Source organism: Neolamprologus multifasciatus, chromosome 7 (genome assembly GCF_963576455.1).
Source record: "Neolamprologus multifasciatus chromosome 7, fNeoMul1.2, whole genome shotgun sequence".
NCBI classification, from domain to species: Eukaryota; Metazoa; Chordata; class Actinopteri; order Cichliformes; family Cichlidae; genus Neolamprologus; species Neolamprologus multifasciatus.
The window spans coordinates 57,895,659-57,913,075 of NC_140445.1; the positions used below are offsets into that span (position 1 = coordinate 57,895,659).

General features: G+C 40.9%; 1 protein-coding gene across 10 annotated transcripts in view; it reads left to right on the forward strand.

The window, feature by feature from the left end:
* frmd4a (FERM domain containing 4A) overlaps positions 1–17,417 on the forward strand; it is a 99,093-nt gene that overhangs the window by 68,211 nt on the left and 13,465 nt on the right. For all 10 annotated transcript variants that reach the window (XM_085164435.1, XM_085164436.1, XM_085164434.1 and 7 more), the window contains 10 exons: positions 72–137; positions 4,407–4,501; positions 6,153–6,245; positions 9,144–9,228; positions 11,161–11,217; positions 11,927–11,949; positions 13,526–13,609; positions 13,718–13,783; positions 14,213–14,270; positions 14,516–14,602. In XM_085164435.1, coding sequence (XP_085020561.1) covers positions 72–137; positions 4,407–4,501; positions 6,153–6,245; positions 9,144–9,228; positions 11,161–11,217; positions 11,927–11,949; positions 13,526–13,609; positions 13,718–13,783; positions 14,213–14,270; positions 14,516–14,602 — 714 coding nt within the window. The remainder of the gene's footprint in view (positions 1–71; positions 138–4,406; positions 4,502–6,152; positions 6,246–9,143; positions 9,229–11,160; positions 11,218–11,926; positions 11,950–13,525; positions 13,610–13,717; positions 13,784–14,212; positions 14,271–14,515; positions 14,603–17,417) is intronic.

Below are 17,417 nucleotides of genomic sequence, written 5' to 3' on the forward strand. Positions count from 1 at the left end.
ACAGGTGTATGTTTGGATGAGGTGTTATAAACAAGTATATTAAGAAACATACATTTTTTTCTATTTCTCAGATGACAGAGGGCCGGCGATGTCAGGTCCATCTGCTGGACGACAGGAAGCTGGAGCTCCTCGTTCAGGTGAGTGTGTCTTCCTCCTGACCTCTAGCTCTTTCTTTCCTTTCTCCCCTCTCACTTTACAGACTATCAGTTCCTTACAGCTAGGGAGAAGTGATGTCTGCGGTCCCAAGTGACTTCCATTATTGCTGACGAAGGGAAATTTGGTCAGGAGTAGGTGACGCTGCGCTTTCTTGATGCTTTCCCTGATCTCTCTCATACACATGCATAAAAGCACACATAGGTTGCGCTCGCAGCACTGATTTGCAGTGCCTGTTTAAACTCTGAATCCTGACATACAGTTCCACTCGATCGAGTCCTGAATGGAAACCTTTGCTTCAATTACCCTGGCTCTGCTTTTAGCCTTTAGTTCTCCCAGCAAGCCTCTGTAGTAATGAATAAAAACAGCACCATCCCAAAAAAGAACTGCCTCTCTTTCATTTACGTTTTTACCATTACCCTTTTTCAGCTTTCAGCTGCAACTCTCCTCTGGTCTGCTTTCTTTTCTATACCAAAGGTCTTCATTGATTGCTAATGATATTGACTTTTGCCATTCTTTTTATTTTCTTTTGGCTTGGCTAGATACACTGAAATGGATTCATTAGGAGCTCCTTACACTCTTCCTAACCTCCCGTAGTTCCCTTTGGTCTGACCATTACTCGATTCCTCTGAAACAGAGAAAGACAAAAGAAAGTAATTGCCCTGGAACAGGAGAAGAACAGCAGGCAGAGAATAGAACGATTGACGCAGAAGCTCGGGAGGTTGAGAGGGAGAGAGAAAAATGAGATGAGGGCTAAGGAATGAAAAGGAGATGACACTAAAGGGAGCGAGAGGAGAAAATGGAGTGGAGAGCCAAGGATAGGTCTGCTGACTTTCTGATTTGATTACTCTGCCAGAACTGATCCTCCCTTTCAAATTGGTACTTCTTTTTCTGCTCCTCTTCCTTAGTCACTCTGTCTGTCTCTCCACTCTTGGCTCCCCATGTCTTCTTTTCTCATTGAACAGCTGGCTAGCTTTTTACCTGTCTTTCCATTGCTTTATCTCAATTTACAAATACAAATGTTTCAGCTCTATCTTGCATCCATCCTCCCTCTCTTGCTCTTCTCGTTTCTTTCAGTACATAAAAATAAAATAAAAAGACAACTTGGGGCTTTAACATAAATATTTCTTAATGTAGTGCTTATGTGAAGAGTTTTGTTGGTATATTCGGATAAGGAGTGAGCGATAAAAATTGGCTATGTTAAGCGCGTTTGTGAGAAGAAACAAGACTGACAAAAAGGTCAGAAAAGTGGATGTCATTAACAAACCTTTGTCACATAAATCAGGAAACTGCTGGCTTTCTTTCTCTCTCAGTCCCTGTCCTTGCCTCCATCCGTTAGGCGGATGTTCTGCAGGTCATTGAGTTGTTAGTGGGACCACAGAGAATCACAGTGTTATTCTTAAGTTTTCCACTGAACTAAAAAGCAGTCCAGTCCTCCGCTTGTTTGCAAAAAAAAAGATTTGGATGTTCACATTTCAAAAACAGTCTAAACCAGGGTGTTTATTTATAATTTGTGTTTATTTATAAGTCTCCCCCGATCGTAAAACAGCGCCATTGTCAGGTCTGTCCCATTGAGGCTTTCATGAAACTTGTTGTAAGCATGCCAGGTACACAAGCCAGTTACCATCTGAAGAAAGGCTCCTACTCCTGTCAGTGAGTTGTAACATTGACCAGCTGTTTAATCCCAGAAGAGTCATTTAGCCTTGTCTACTTCCTCTAGTCTGATAGCGTGCCCTTTGTGGTTTGCTTGTGGAGCAATGCCTCATTGGAAGGGAGCAATGTACCAGAGGGACAGCGCGCTTATTAACCAGGTTGTAAAGATGTAAAGCTAACTACCAAACACACCTCTCGGTGAATATGTATATCAGTACAGAAGCTATTACTTACGTAGGCTAGACTGTTGCGAGGCTAAAGGGTAAATAAGGTTCAGTTGTGTAACAGTGTTGCTTTTCTACATCACTGAGTCCTTTTACATAATATGAAGGGGAAGTTCAGTAAACTGTAAGTACGTATGCAAAGCAAAAAATATAAGAAGAGGTTATTGTGCAGGGAAAAATCACAATAATGCAGCATGTGTCTCCAAAAAGCCTTAACCTTAGACAGCCTTAGAGGGGATAGGCTGCAACTAATAAATCAGTTGGCAACTCATAAATCTGAGCAACTCTGAAGGCAGCAAAGACCTTACTGGGTGTTTGCAGAGATCGGGCCATGACTTGCTTCCAGCCAGCCAAGTGTGCAACTGTGTTTTTGTCACTTGTCTTTAGTGTGTCTGCTACTCACTTACACCTCCCTGTAATTCTTATGCTGTTAATTACCTGTGCTGCTGAGGAGGCACAGGCTAAATATCTATTAGCAGTAATGCTGTCTAAGCTCTCAGAGAACTGTACAGTCTGATAGATGGCTCCATAGTGTATGTGTATTTAATGTGTGTCTGCATGGTCTGTATATGTCTAGGGTGTGTTTAGTGTACCGTATCACTTACAATACTGCCTGTCTTTCTCTGTCTACATCACATTATTACACATCTGGTATCTGTAATCCCAGAAATAAGCTGCCACGCATGCTTGTGGAAATGGTGGGTTAGAGAAATGCTTCCTGTGTTGTTCTTAATCTTCAGTAATACACTCCTGATTTTTAACAGCGTATCTGGGGTTTATTTTAGCGCCCCATCATCTGCCCAACAACGTGCCAATATGTCCCTGTTACCCGCTCACTGCTTGCTACACCGTGGTGGGATGGATGTTGTTTAATTGATATTGTTGCCACAGCAGTTTGGCTGCTCTGTGGTAATGAAAGACCATCGCAGCATGTTCCCCAGACTGAACCAAAACAGGTATTACTGCTAATGCCATAAAGATACCCTCTCTTCAAAACCTAAGATTTCCACATACAAAATTTGTTGAGGGCTTCAAAGACTTCTAGTGTAGATCATCTAAGTTTCTGCTCTCCCATTTGGAAGAAATGACAGGGCCAATCAGACCTGTTTTGGATGGAAGTACCAATTTCAGTTGAGTCACACAGATCACGACCAAAACACAGAAAATCATCACTCTAACCTCTGCTTCTCTGCTTGTGCAATGTAAACATACAGCCGCAGAACAAAAAAAATATTCAGAGACATTCCCGATCTTATCTTTGCTAAATTTACAATTATTCTCTCTGTAAATATGTATTTGGAAATTTTACTCTTAACGAGACATTTAAATAGAAAAACAACATGGTTTTTGTGCTCTAGCACAATAACCATGTTGTTTTTCTGTTTGCATCTGTGAATATAGGGTCGAATCAACTTATGCGGTAACTTCACCTTCAGCTCTCTCTTTCAATTCTGATCTCTCCTGAACTTTTATGTGTAGCAGGATCACTGTAGGCATCGTGATTATATGGGATCTAGGTCAGTGAAGATGTGGTAGTGTGTGTGTGTGTGTGTCTGCATGACATCACCTCCTTCCCTTTAAATAGCTCTCAGTAGCTTATGACACTGAACTTGTAGCTATGCAGTGAATAGATACTATAGGACATTAGGAAGAGGCTGTTAAGAGTGTGGATACTATGGCACTACAATGTCGCTGTTGTGTGTAGAAAAATGGTTTCAGACAATATGTATTCCTCATGCCCTCCTCTCCTAGACAGTACAAACTCATGTGTTCCTTCTGCATGCTGGGAGTGGCCTGTTTAACACGGTCTTGTGGCTGCATGCAGATGAGTGTGTATGCATGTGTGTTTGTGCGCGTAAATGTAGGCAGCGAGGCACACCCATGGTTAACCTCAGTTACTGGTGCACTTTTATTCAGGATGTAACAAACCAGCAGCATATGGCAGCATTCCCTGGACTCTTGCTTTGCTTTAAGGTGATCTGCATGCTATATAGCTCTTGTGCTAGCATCTCTCTGCAATACAGTGGTTCAGCCCATAGCCGTGACTCTGCAGTGGAGGTGTGGGTCAGGAAGGAGAGGGGAGGGGAAGGGTACCTGCACTGTCAGCAACATCCACGCACTCCATCCATCTTTCTATTGCTCTCTCACTCTCATTTATCTCCTCCACTCTGGCCCTTTCCCTCTCCTCCCTGGTGTTTGTCAAAATGCTTAGTCATTGCGGTAACTCAACAGCCGATATAATACATTAGCATACAGTTTTACTACATCTACTTTTCCAATTAAACTACAGTGTGGCAAACCACTTCACACACACACAAGACAGCTGATTAAAACAACCATAGCCTAATCCAAACTCATATATCTTCCTTCCTGCAGCCCAAGCTGATGGCTAAAGACCTGCTGGACCTTGTGGCCTCTCACTTCAACCTAAAGGAGAAGGAGTACTTTGGAATTGCATACACAGATGAAACGTAAGTTATAATAAAATATTATGTCACTCAGTCTTTAATTTAACTTGCTTGTTTGGATTTTTTTTAGTGCTGTAACATGAGATCACTGTAAATGACACCAGCATCAGATCTGATACGCAGTTGGTAGCAGTAAAGATATTAAAGCTACATGTGGGTCAGCAGTAGTGTAATCATAGGCAAATTTAGTATCAAAGTTCAGGTGCAGTTTGTTGTGCACATAGGCAAAGCAACAAGGATACCAGAGGGGAGTGCACGTGAACATGGCTTCTGATTTCATGGGTGGCTGAAGCCAGTGTCATGGACACTGATGTCGTGGACAGTGTGTTTGTAGATGCCAATGACAAAATAGAAAGCCTTAAATAAATGCTATAGAGTTAGAGTCAAGGATAATGAGTAGTAGCAGGTATGGTTTCTAATTACATTTGATTGCGTTCAGTTTTGAGGTATAATTTAAAATCTTTTTCCACATGGCTACTGTTCCACAACAACCGTTTATATTTTACTCTGTGTGCCCACTAATTGGACTTTGTAGCACTAGTGAACAAAACTGATAATGGTGGACTAAATATAAAATATATACTCCTAGATTAACTTAAGTTGTAGCACAGTGTACAAAAGCACCACTTTAATAATGTGGCATTTGGTTTTGGTTTGGTTTTCTCTTGAGGAATTCCCAGAGCACTTTTCCTGTTAAGGCTTAATTAACTATGAAATTGAAAAGAAAAATCAAATTTAGCTTACATGTCTAATTTGTCTTTTTCTTGTTGTTCAGTGATTTAAAAAAAAAAAAAACCCAAACAGATTTGTTTTGTCAGCAACTGCCTTTATCATCGTCGGTAAAGCAAAGAATGAAGATCTGTGAAGATCACATTTAACCGTGAAGTGAAGTGATGTGGGTGGGTTACCTTTCTCTGGACTAGCAAAGATCACAAGTCTGTGTTTGCCAGTAGGCTTGCCATGAGAGCTGTGCTTGAAATGCAAACGTGACATTCAAATTAGCTTTGTTGGGTTTTCTGACCTAGAAAGGCAGAAACGCCACAGCACGATAGTGATGCCAGCGATTTACATGCAGGCAAACATCGCCATGGCCGTTTTGCCTTTCTGGTTTTGTTTTATCTCATGCATCCACTGATGTCAAGCAAGACTGGCCTCTGCTCTTTGGTATTTACATGGTAGCGACTACTGCCAGTGTCTGTCCAGTGAAGCATTGTCCACTATAGAGTCTTTATTCTGTGATGTGTAGATTTGTTGCTTTTGCCTGGGGAGAGGAGACGCCTGAGCTCTGACCGCTCACTGGTCAAAGAGGCTGCGTGTTGGGGACAGGAGGCCAAGAGATTGAGAGACAAGAAACAGAAGAAGGGAGAGTTTGAGAGAGATGTTGCTCAGTTGCTCAGGAGACCATGCAGGGTAACCAGGGTGACAAGCTGTCTGTGCAGTTATTCTCTCTGTTGGAAACAAAGAGAGAGAAACGAGAGGGGAGGGAAGAGAAGAGGAGGGGGACAGAGGCAAGCAAAGTGTGACAAAAAAGATAAATGGGATGGCTTAAGTAGAAAGTGTTCTGTTTCATGAGATGAACCTTTGTGTACCCTAGTTTGATATTAAGACATCTCTGAATTATAGTGTTGATTGTATGGTTGTTCTTCTCCATCAGGGGCCATTTTAGTTGGCTGCAGCTGGACCGCAGGGTATTAGAGCATGAATTCCCCAAGAAGTCTGGTCCCATTGTCCTCTACTTCTGTGTCAGGTGAGTCTTTCTTCTGCAAGTTAGTGCCCTCACACCAATCATTGTCTGTTTGCAGATGTATGTGGGAACGAAAGAAAGAAGTCTGTACGTTCTTGAGTATACTCACACATTCATGCGATAATAGGAAGAGATTAATACGATTACTTATGAAAAGCCCCTGTGAAATAGTTCTGATCACAGTGTTTACCTCCCACCACAGGGCCTCTCATACTTCATCAGAATGCACTGCATGCAGATAGCATCGGATTCATGGCGACTGTACTCTAAACAAAATACCAGAAACCTTTTTCCTATAAGGGTAGGGTTTTGGGGGGTGGGGGGGGTGTGTGGAGAAATCAGCACTGTGCATCTTTATGTTGAAGCTGTTTGACAAAAAACACTCGCAAACTCATTTATAAAAGGTCCTTTTTCAATGGAACGCTGAACAGCACAGTCATTATCCTTGTTTTTTATAAGCCCACCATGACTTTCTTGCTGTTGCTTAACTGTAGTCATCTCTTTGGTTAAAAACAAAATGCTTCTTTTGGCCAACTGTGACAGGATTATAAAACTGCACCACAGTTCACTCGTTTTCTTTCCACCGACCCTCCTGTAGGACAGAAGAATTGCAATACACACACAGGCATGACCAAAATTCAGCATGTAGCTGTTTATGATTGCATTTAGTGGTGTTATATATTTTATAGGCTTGTAAAAGAAAAACAATCCACGTGACAGGAAAAAACACACATTCCTATGCACATACAGGTTCCTCTGGAATAAAATTGGAAAAATACGAAGGCTTTATTTTGAATTGTCCTGTTGTTGTTTTTTGCTCCGCTCAGGTTTGTGCACGAGCTGCGTCAGCATTTAGGTTTGTGGTACAGGTCAGAGTTACATCGATATAATTGCTAGGACCGTATAATTCTCCAGCACAACATTGCTATAAAACGTTTAATAGTGTAAAGCGAAGTGATGCGCATGGACAAAATGTCAGTGAGTCATTTTCATGGTGGCATTTATATCGTGGCTCAAGTCATGAGACACGATATAAATGAGCTGTTTAGAGAAAGCATATTCTTAGCGCGTTGGCTGTATCCTGCTTAGTGGCTTCATTGCACAATGCCACAGCAATACACTCAGAATATCTTAATTATGTTGACACCTGCGTTAACTAACGGTCCTGTCGTTCCCAGGAGCTGTAGTGGTAGTGTTGGTGGTTAGCTGTGTGGGGTGCAGGGCCACTGTGTGTGTATTTACACAGACTAATGGGTGTTTGAGGATGTGATGGTAGTGCTATGACACTGTGAACTCTGACACCTCATTGAGGCTTCATCCCCCTTCTTCATCATCACAGTTCCGTCTAATCTCTAACCTTAATCTCTTTAAATGTCACAGTACTGAATACACCCGCTCTCAACACATCCTTACACATGTGCACACATTCAGATCCAGACTGTGGACTGCAGTGGAACAACAATCAGCCCAAATGCCAGGCCTGAATCTGTTATCAGTCTGAGCATATTGTTTTTAATAAGCACAATATAAGATTTGTTTATGCGCGGGGGTGTGTTTGTCTAATATGAAGTATGTTGTGCGTTTATGTGTGGGTGCGTGTTTCTCTCTGTATGTCACGTTTCTGCATTCTCATGAGGTATTTGTGTGATGCGTGCGTTCCCAATAAGTGCTAGGCAGATGCCCACCTCCTGCTGATTCAGTGGGTGCTTTTTTTGCATGCTTGCTGCTGTGCTGGCAGTGTGGGTATGTCTCATCAACCGTGCTGCTTTAATTAAATGTTCACACTGAATATTGACAAGCACCTCTCATTCTCTCTTGCAGCTCAATGGGTAACGTGAATTAAGCCCCCCCCCCCCACACCCCCGATTATTGATCTGCCTGCAATCCCTCTCACTCGATGCCTATACAGACCCATATGCACTGAAATCAACACGCGCATTTCCGATTTATATTCATAAGGACATGTTTGCTGATCGCATTGTTCACAGAGATATATCAAGTCAAGTGAACTCTTTTAGGCACAGCAGATGGGGGATTTAAGCTATTTATCCGCTAATCGCACCAATTCCCAATTTGACTCCCAGCTCATTCACATCTGTGTACGACAAGCTTTGCCACCACTGATGTACCAGTGGGTGAATGAAGTGGTTTGGCTTGTAAAACTTAGCTTAGGTTAAAAGACACGATTAACAGCAAACGATTTCCCATCTCTGAAGAACATGTCAGGTGACACTTTAGAGCAGCTGAGCTATATGGAATCTTTTTGATGTGTGTTTTCACCAGAGAGGAGATAACAACGAGTAGCTTCCTGGTGCACCATTCCAGCTTCCCTCTGGCTTTGCATGCATTCATGAGCTAAATTTAAACTGCATTATTGTGTTAGTTCCCTGCTCACCGCTCTGCCAGAAGTGGGTTACTGTGTTTCTCTCTCCAGAAAGTGACAGCATCTCTGTGTGTGGTAGTACTCTGTGTTTGTGTGCGAGCGCGTGTGATCACTGCACACTGCTGATGATGCACAGCGAAGTGCATCATGTGCACATTCAATCTGCGTGTGTGTGCGTGCATATTCACATTGAGGAATGTGCACACACTCACAAACTGATAATGAATCACTGCCAGCCACTGTGGCGATGTGGTGTAAGGGGAAGGGAAAGGATTTTGGCATAAGTGATCAGCCTTTGGTATGGTGCGCCCCCATCTGGTCACTTTCACCACTGCAACCTTTCAGTCACATCTGCACAGTTTAGTTTTCATAGCTTTCCTGGATGCTAGCTTCGCTTTTTGAAGCAAACACAAAAAAACACTCCTTCATGTATCTTCTTGCTGTTGACTTAAGGTCAATGAACACCCTTGCTTACTTTGAAGCTGCAGGAGTGTTTATATTTTCTTCTGTGTTTTCAGGTTCTACATAGAGAGTATATCCTACCTGAAGGATAACGCCACCATTGAACTGTTCTTTCTTAATGCAAAGTCCATCATATACAAGGTAAACTGCTAGTTTTTTTATGCATTTCAAGTACTGCTGGTTTCATCTTTTTCTCCTTTGGTTTATCTTTACATGCTGTATGAATGATATGAATCCTCTGTGAAATTGCATTTAAAGCCAAGATTTTCTTCTGGCCTTAAATCATTTTTGGCTTTCAGTGGTTACGTTTTATGGTGAAATTGCATAGAGTGCTGGGCTTCATGTTGCGTGCCACTTCCTTAGCCCATTTTTCTTTCTAAATGAAGAGATGCCACGAGAGGAAAGCTTGGACCTCGGTCCTGCGTGCTGATTTGCTGAAGCAGAAAATGTGAACCATGTGCATCATCTGTTACCCGTCATGTCATGCGCTGCTCCACATTTCAGCAACTAGCAAATGATTTTCATTGCCATCTGTCAGCGCTAAGCCACAATTACTTTGGCTGTTTAAATAGCAATTTAAATTATGCATTGGAATACATACTTCCAGAAAGTTGCCTAAAGAGACAATTTAAAGGAGGAAAGCTTTTGGAATTATTTTACCACTCAGATAATATGGTACATTTCTTTAGAATAAGGAGAGGCTATCCACTTCACTTAACTGGTTAAAATTCAAGCAGGGGCATCTAGTTATAGTTTGGTCAGCATACAGCACATTTATAGACACCAGTATCAAACAGTTATGTAATTTTTCCAGAAGAGGGCATGTGCAGCCTGAAACTGTAAATAACTGAGCTGAAATGTTCTAGTAAAGCCTTGTAGAAAACTGTGAGAGTGTCTAAAGACTTATTTTCTTTGTGCTAAAACATCTTGTATGTAGCAAGACATTCAAATATCAGCAGTTGCAATATTTCAGGTTGGTTAAAAAGGCTGGCAAAGTCCCACAAAGGGAAGGATTCATGCTCAGTCCAGCTAGTAAACATGTTAAAGTGTCTTCATCAAGATACCAATTTTTATCTGCTCATTTATTACAACTCATATTAGCTAAATACCAGTGTAGGAAAGCAAAAAAGAAAGAGAAACAGCACAGCGTAGCAGATAGAAAGATATAAATGTGCTTCCTGCAGTCACTATTCTTGTAGTTAGAAACGTTTCTGCTGTGCTGTGAAAAAACAGTACAAACACACACAGTGTGTGCTGATTTGCAGCCTCACTGGGTGGTACAGCCACGTTGGGTTTGTTCTGTCTAGTGTTTCATCCTGGCTGTTTGATCCTCCATCAAATTAAGAGGTGGATTGTAAAGGGCACATTCCTGGGATAGGTGACCCACTACTCACTGCCCACTAATCCTCTCTGTTAATGTACACATATCATGTCATATATATGTTTACTCCCAAAGTAAGTATTTGGGAAGTTTTTCACAGGAACGCACCGCATGTCACTAAATCACAAATGTTTGTACCAGTGTTTGCATGTCTGTCTCTGTCTGTTCTCCCTGCTTGTCGCTTATCTCTTCATCTACGTGTTATATAACAGTAGTAAACATGCATGCATCCATGGTTAAAGTCTGAGTTGGTTAGCAATATGTATGCTAATACCCATGACCACTGACATCGGTAAATGCCATCTTAGGACAATATCAGCCTACAGGGTTTGATATTGGCAGATACCTGTAGATCAGTGCGTCCCTAGTAATGCATTTAAAACACACACTGGTAAATATACTCAGTAATCAAAAACCAGAGCATCCATGCTCACCCTCAACCCCTCAACCCCCTCTCCCAAACCCCTCCACTTTGTCTCTAATCTTTAATCTCTTTCTGCATGAAGACATCGTGAAAAAAGAAGGGTTATTGGCATCTAAGTGAAAGGAAATATCAGCTTATCTCGACTGATGAAATGAGTGATCATTTCAGGAATGTCCACTTTTTACTCCCACAGGGATCAAAGTGTGTTTTATTTATTTGTGAATGTCTCCAATGGCCTTTGCTCACTCCTTTTCTCCCCTTTTTGCAGGAGCTAATTGAAGTAGACAGTGACGTTGTCTTCGAATTGGCTTCCTACATTCTCCAAGTAAGCTTGAGTGTGTCGGTGTGTGTGTGTGTGTTGTATGTTTGTTTGTGTGTCGGTGTGTGTACCACAAGTTATTCCAGGGGCTGTTCTTTTCTGAAACCGTTTGAAGTTTTCCTCCAAACTATCTCCACAAGCCTTTGATCCTAATTGACGATGATTAAACTCACATTATCTACTGCAGTAATAATTGTGAGCGATTAAACTCTCATTATCTAATGTAGCTATCAATTTGACGTTAATCTGCAGTAACGCTGGGAGCTTTCAAATCCTAAAAACCTCAGTTGACTTTGGTAACACAAATTTTGGTCTACCAGATAAATGGTGGACAGGAATAGCTGTTGTCACAGAGAAGCACTTACGCTCCACAAATCTTCCTCGACTCCAGCCCTTTCCCTTTCCTGTCCCTTTCTCGGAGTAGGTAAGACAATTAACCGTGGTTCGCAAGGTCATGTTACACATAAACTAGGCTGAGTAATGTGGGTGCGTGTTTTCGGCCTCCGTGTGCAGGTGCAGACACACAGTGTCAGGTATCTGCTCCGTAACTCGTCAGAAGTTTCGTTCCAGATGGTCGTTTAATGTTTCTCCTTGATTCCAGCATAAAAAAAACTTAAAAGCACATTTTATGGCCACTGTTTAGTGCTCACATATCCACCTGTATAAATTGTCCTAGCATCTTTGACCTCCTTTTTCCCTTTTTTCTCTTTCACAGGAGGCTAAAGGTGATTTCACTAGGTATGTATACTCATAGTCATCAAAGCTATTATGTCCTTTTAGAGGTTGTTAAAAGCAACAAAGCCACTAAAAACTAAATATGCTAACGGCTAACAAAGTATCTTGATATATTCAAGGACTGGATGTGGTCCTTTGCTCCCCTCTTGATCACTTATATCTGTGCCTTTAATTTGATTTACCTCACTTTCTTATTTTTCTCCTACCAGTTTTGAGCCGTTCAGATTTTCTCTTTTCTGCTGGGTTATATTTTCATTTTTGACTTATTAGGGGAAAAAAATACTAATTTATGTGCAAGTTTTATGTGAGCTGAGGACCTCATGTGGCCCTTCTGATATTCATCTGTGTGATGTTGGCTTAAATGTATGTGATTCCTCATCCCTTTATTGTAGCACAAAAAACATACTACTACAGCAATCACCTTTGACCTCATTTCAGCCAGTGAAAGGAGTAAATAAACACAATAGGGATGGAATGTGACACACTCTGGAGACATTACTTCACATTCCTACCCTTTTTCTTCCCACGCATACGCATAAATCTTTTTTTCTAAAAGCTCATAGTTCCTGCCCTTTGTACTTCTCATCATAACTTTAGTTTTACGTCTCCTCCTAAAATACAGTTTTCAAACCAAACACCTGATTTCCTTTGTTAAATGCATATCATATTGTTCCCAAAGAATTCAGTAAATTGACAGATTTTCAGTGCGGCTTATGTTAATCTGACTACGTTTCAGTAATCTTAATTGAATCTTAGTAAAACAGCGCTTCATTTCTCTCTGCCTTTAACAGTTTAAAGAAAAAGATTGGAACAAAACACTATTTTTTAGGATGTTTTTCTGCACAGCTTGCACTTCAGATTGTTATTATGTATCCCAAAGTTGTGCACCCAACCGGTATACTTAATAAATAGCTACATAGTGAGTATCAGTCAATGCAGACGCACAGCTGTGTTCACACATTGAGGAACAGACGGGCCGGGTGGATGGATCTCTGCCAGGGCTTTAGCTCATAGGTTGTCATGTTCCCAGGGCTTTCCCCGATCTTCTGAGGCCTAGGCAGAGGCCGGAGAGAAGCTGGGGAATTAGAGTTGGGTATTAAGACCTCCTGCCGCTGGAGGTCTGAAAACTGAATCTGGGGCCAAGTTACTTTAGCTGTCTGTATGCGTCCCGGTCTCATTTACTCTTTTTCAGTCTTAATCTTTTCCTGTCCCATTCCTGTTTTGTTTTGTTTTTTTGTATCGCCTTTTATCTTTCTTTATTTTATCTTTGTGTCTCTGCTTCTGTCGCTCTTTTCTTTCTTCTGCTTCCAGCTGTCAGTGTCTACTCTCCGCAGCTGTTCAGACAGACCACAGAAGCATTTAGACCATGGACATTTACTCCTGTCTCTTAACCAAATGTCCCTTCTTCCAAAATGTTCTAAAGTTCATTTTAAGACTTGGAGAAAATCATTTTTTTAATATTTAATTTACAACTTTTTTTAAGTTGTCCCCTTTCTACAGTTGATTGATATCTTTCAGGTTTGTGTGAAACTGTTGAGAATAAGTGTCGCTGATCAAGTCTGCTCTTTTTCTTTCACAGTAACGATGCAACTAGGTCTGACCTGAAAAAGCTGCCTGCTCTACCCACCCAGGCCCTAAAGGAGCACCCGTCACTGGCTTACTGGTGAGACACTTTTACCCAGAAAAACCCACCAAACGTTTTATAAGTTCACATGTTGTTTATCGTCTTGCTGATATTTTCCTCTTTTCTCTTTATCCCACCCCCTTACAGTGAAGATCGGGTCATAGAGCATTACAAGAAGCTCAGCGGGCAGAGTAGAGGGCAGGCAATCGTAAAGTAAGTGTGTAAATGTCTTATGTATTCACACAGAGATAAGGTGGTAACGCCTCTAAGAAATCCCCCACATTTTGGCTGGTGTAGTGTCACCCCAGTTTGTGACTCCAGCAAAAGCATTATGTGTTTCACACAACTGCACTGGGGTTTAGTGTGGCATGGCCATGCCAGCTCTACCCTTCATGCAAATGTTGAATCGGCTCTGTGACTACCTCTGCTGAGGGCTTAAAAGCACAATAACAATTCCCCCCAGTTCTGTCTTTGTACAGTACCTTTCACTTAGACGTGTGAGGGGGGAATAAAGACACAACCACTCTGCCTTGAACAGGGGCTTTGTGTGAAGGGGGCTTATGCTTTTAGTTATGTTGGTCCAGCATATTGAAAGCTGTCTTCTCTGTAACCCTTACTTGTCTCTCTTTCTGCTCCTCACAGTTATATGAGCATTGTAGAGTCTCTACCCACATATGGAGTGCATTACTATTCTGTAAAGGTACAGTTTTACTGCTCTGCCGTCTGTCTTTTTTTTCTCACACATGCACCGCACACCACACACATTTTTTGTTCACTTTGGATCTCTAATCACCCAGTTGGGATTTTTGCACACATGATGGAACTTAAATTTTTACTGTTCCATTCGTGCAGTTTTTTCTACCTCTCTTTAACTTTCCCTTTCGTCTTTCTTTGAGTCTTGCACAGATGCACAGCTGTTCCTGAGTTATTTTTGTTGTGTTACAGGACAAGCAGGGGATCCCATGGTGGTTGGGTCTGAGCTATAAAGGCATCTTTCAGTATGATTACCAGGACAAAGTTAAGCCCAGGAAGGTGAGATAATGCTCTCTCTGATCTATCTACCGCACAAACTAAACCGTTCTTCCTTCACTTTTTAAATTCAGTTTATTTCACCCCAAGCAGAGAATTTATTCAGGGAACATGTTGCTTTATACGGAAAGCTCTCTGTCTTTCTCTATCTTTTTTTACAGTCCCTATTGCCTATTGTTCCATTCAGTCATCAAATGTATTGTGTTTGCAAAGCGCACTAACAATGTTGTAGAATTATTGCTATCTGGAGATGTTCAGTCTTAGAATGTTTTGCATCCTGTCCTTAATTTATTTCTGCCTCCTCCCAGTCATTTCACTGTGTGGGTTATCTGCAAAAACAATTCTTACCTCACCTTTGACTTCCAGACTGGTTTCAAGCCTTGATCTCTGCGGTTCACCTTTGTCTCGAAAGATGTTATTTGTGTTAACAGCGTCCTTGCACACTGATTGCCCACTAAGACCCTTACTCATACACAAACAGATGCACACTCTCAGAGACAGGAAATGGACTGAACACTGAACTCACCATCCTGACGAATACTTCCTGTCGCCCAAATGCTTTTCTGTTTGCCACTAAGTGTTTTGAGTGTGTCATAATTAGTGCATTCCAGTCACCAAGCCTGAAATTCTGTCTCATTCAAGTGTGCTAAATCTAGTGGTTTCCTTGGTGTTAAGTAACCATGGTGATGAAAAAAAGGAGTCTGTGTATCTCACATCACCAGGTCATTCTGAGAAAGCTCTGGATTGGTTGCAAACCGTGTACTTTTTTGATATAAAGCATGGGCTTACACTGTTAATTAAAGTTAACTTGTGCAGCATGAATGGACTGGTATTTATATATGAAGTAACCGATTTGACACTACCCATGTGTTTATGGATTTATATTTAGAAGTTCTGAGTTGAGCATTTCGGTTGTTACCACCTTTTTTGGAACATACATTCAGCAGAAACTTCTCAATCACAATGTAGCATTAATTTTATATACATACATACATATATATATATATATATATATATATATATATATGTATATATATATATATATATATATATATATGTATATATATATATATATATATATATATATATATATATATATATATATATATATATATATATATGTATATATATAGGTTTTGTAGACTAAAAACTAACAATTGAGGCCATAAACTTATCAGGAAAACATGTCCTGAAGTCTTAAATCAGGAGGCTTCCCTTACACACTGTTTAAAAGAATGTAGAATTAAGTGAAGTGAAAACCTTCCATATAGGTTTCCCTTCCCTCCCAATTTTTTTGCTGTAAATTTTTCAGGCAGGTAAACAATGGTATATCTTTGTCCGATGTAATTCCCATCAAAAACTAGAAGGGCTCTCTACTAAGACTGATGCTATAACTCGCTTAAAAACCGAGCTGGTTCTTCTTCGCCAGCTTTCATGGCATTCTATCCAGTACCTTTGCTGAGGAAAAAACAAACGACATGCAAACTATACCTCTGTCTGGACAGAGAAAACAGAAGCAGGGGCCACTTTTTGAGAAGTGCCAGCTTATCAAGCATTCAGCTGCCATAGCAACAGTCAGTGTGACTCAAGGTCCATTAAGCTTTGGTGCTGACACCCTGACTTTGTTCTCCTTTCATACTCACCCTCCCTTATTTCTTCCATGCATTTGAGAGCAGAGAATGAGTGAGATCGGGCCTCTTTATCATGTTTTGACTCAAGCTGAAACCAAAAACTGACAAATTTGTTTAAAAAATTATTTACCATATATGACTTTTCATTTCTATCGTATTTGCTGAATCTGGGTTATTTGGGTTTTCGTGGAGAAAACAAAATCTCACTGATGATTTAGAAGTCTCAAAACACAGTTTGCATCACATATGACACACTAGGCATTAAAGGGTTAATAAAACATTACATGTTCAGCTAAACTCCACTGAACACAGTGAAGGTTTGTTCAATAATCAGATGATAAAAGAGAGTTAGCGCTTCTTCTTTCCAGAGATGTGTTCTAGAAAAGTCATTCGAATGTTAGTAAGTGAGTGTCACCACTATTTTAACTGCAGGAAGTGCAGATTTGGTGATTCGTCAGCCCACAACTCAGATGGATACCAGTAATCCCTGACTCACAGTGCAACCACTGTTAAAGTTTTCATTGCTGTAAATCTGGGAGATGGAGGAGCAACACTGATTATGAGACATTTTGGGGATGTTGTCTTTGGACACAGGAACAAAAAACCCTAATGAATTAGAGAGTAGCTTCACGCTGTGGTGTACAATAGTTGTGCGCTAAAAGTAGTTCTCTTTAATGAGTTAGTTTTTATAAGGGGAGATCCTGTTGTTTCTAAATGCAAGCAACCTACCACACCCTTAACTTTTTTTTATTAGTGGTTTTAAAATACCTCCTCCAGTCTTACCACATGCTAAAAGCGGACACACTAGAACAGTTCATCATGGCAGGGGTTTACAGTGGACCCACACACTGCTCTAATGCTTCATTAGTGTCTTGTGACTTACTTAAGCAGAGATGATAGAGTCTGTTAGTCACAGACCGGGAAAAAACACTATGATTAAATAATAAGAATATTTAAGTTAAAAAACCCTTCGTCTTTGTCAGCATCTGTTTGTGTGTTCTTTTTCTGAAACACTGAACAACAAGTTTTGTGACAACTGGTGCACACTGGAACCCCACCCAAGGGTTAAACAATAGTTTTTGGGACTCCTAGTTCCAGTTATAGAAAAGAATACCTGGCTACACTATAGTTAAACCGATGTAAGCTATTTAAACTTTCTATTCTTTCAATGGTCCTCTGGGAGTCTG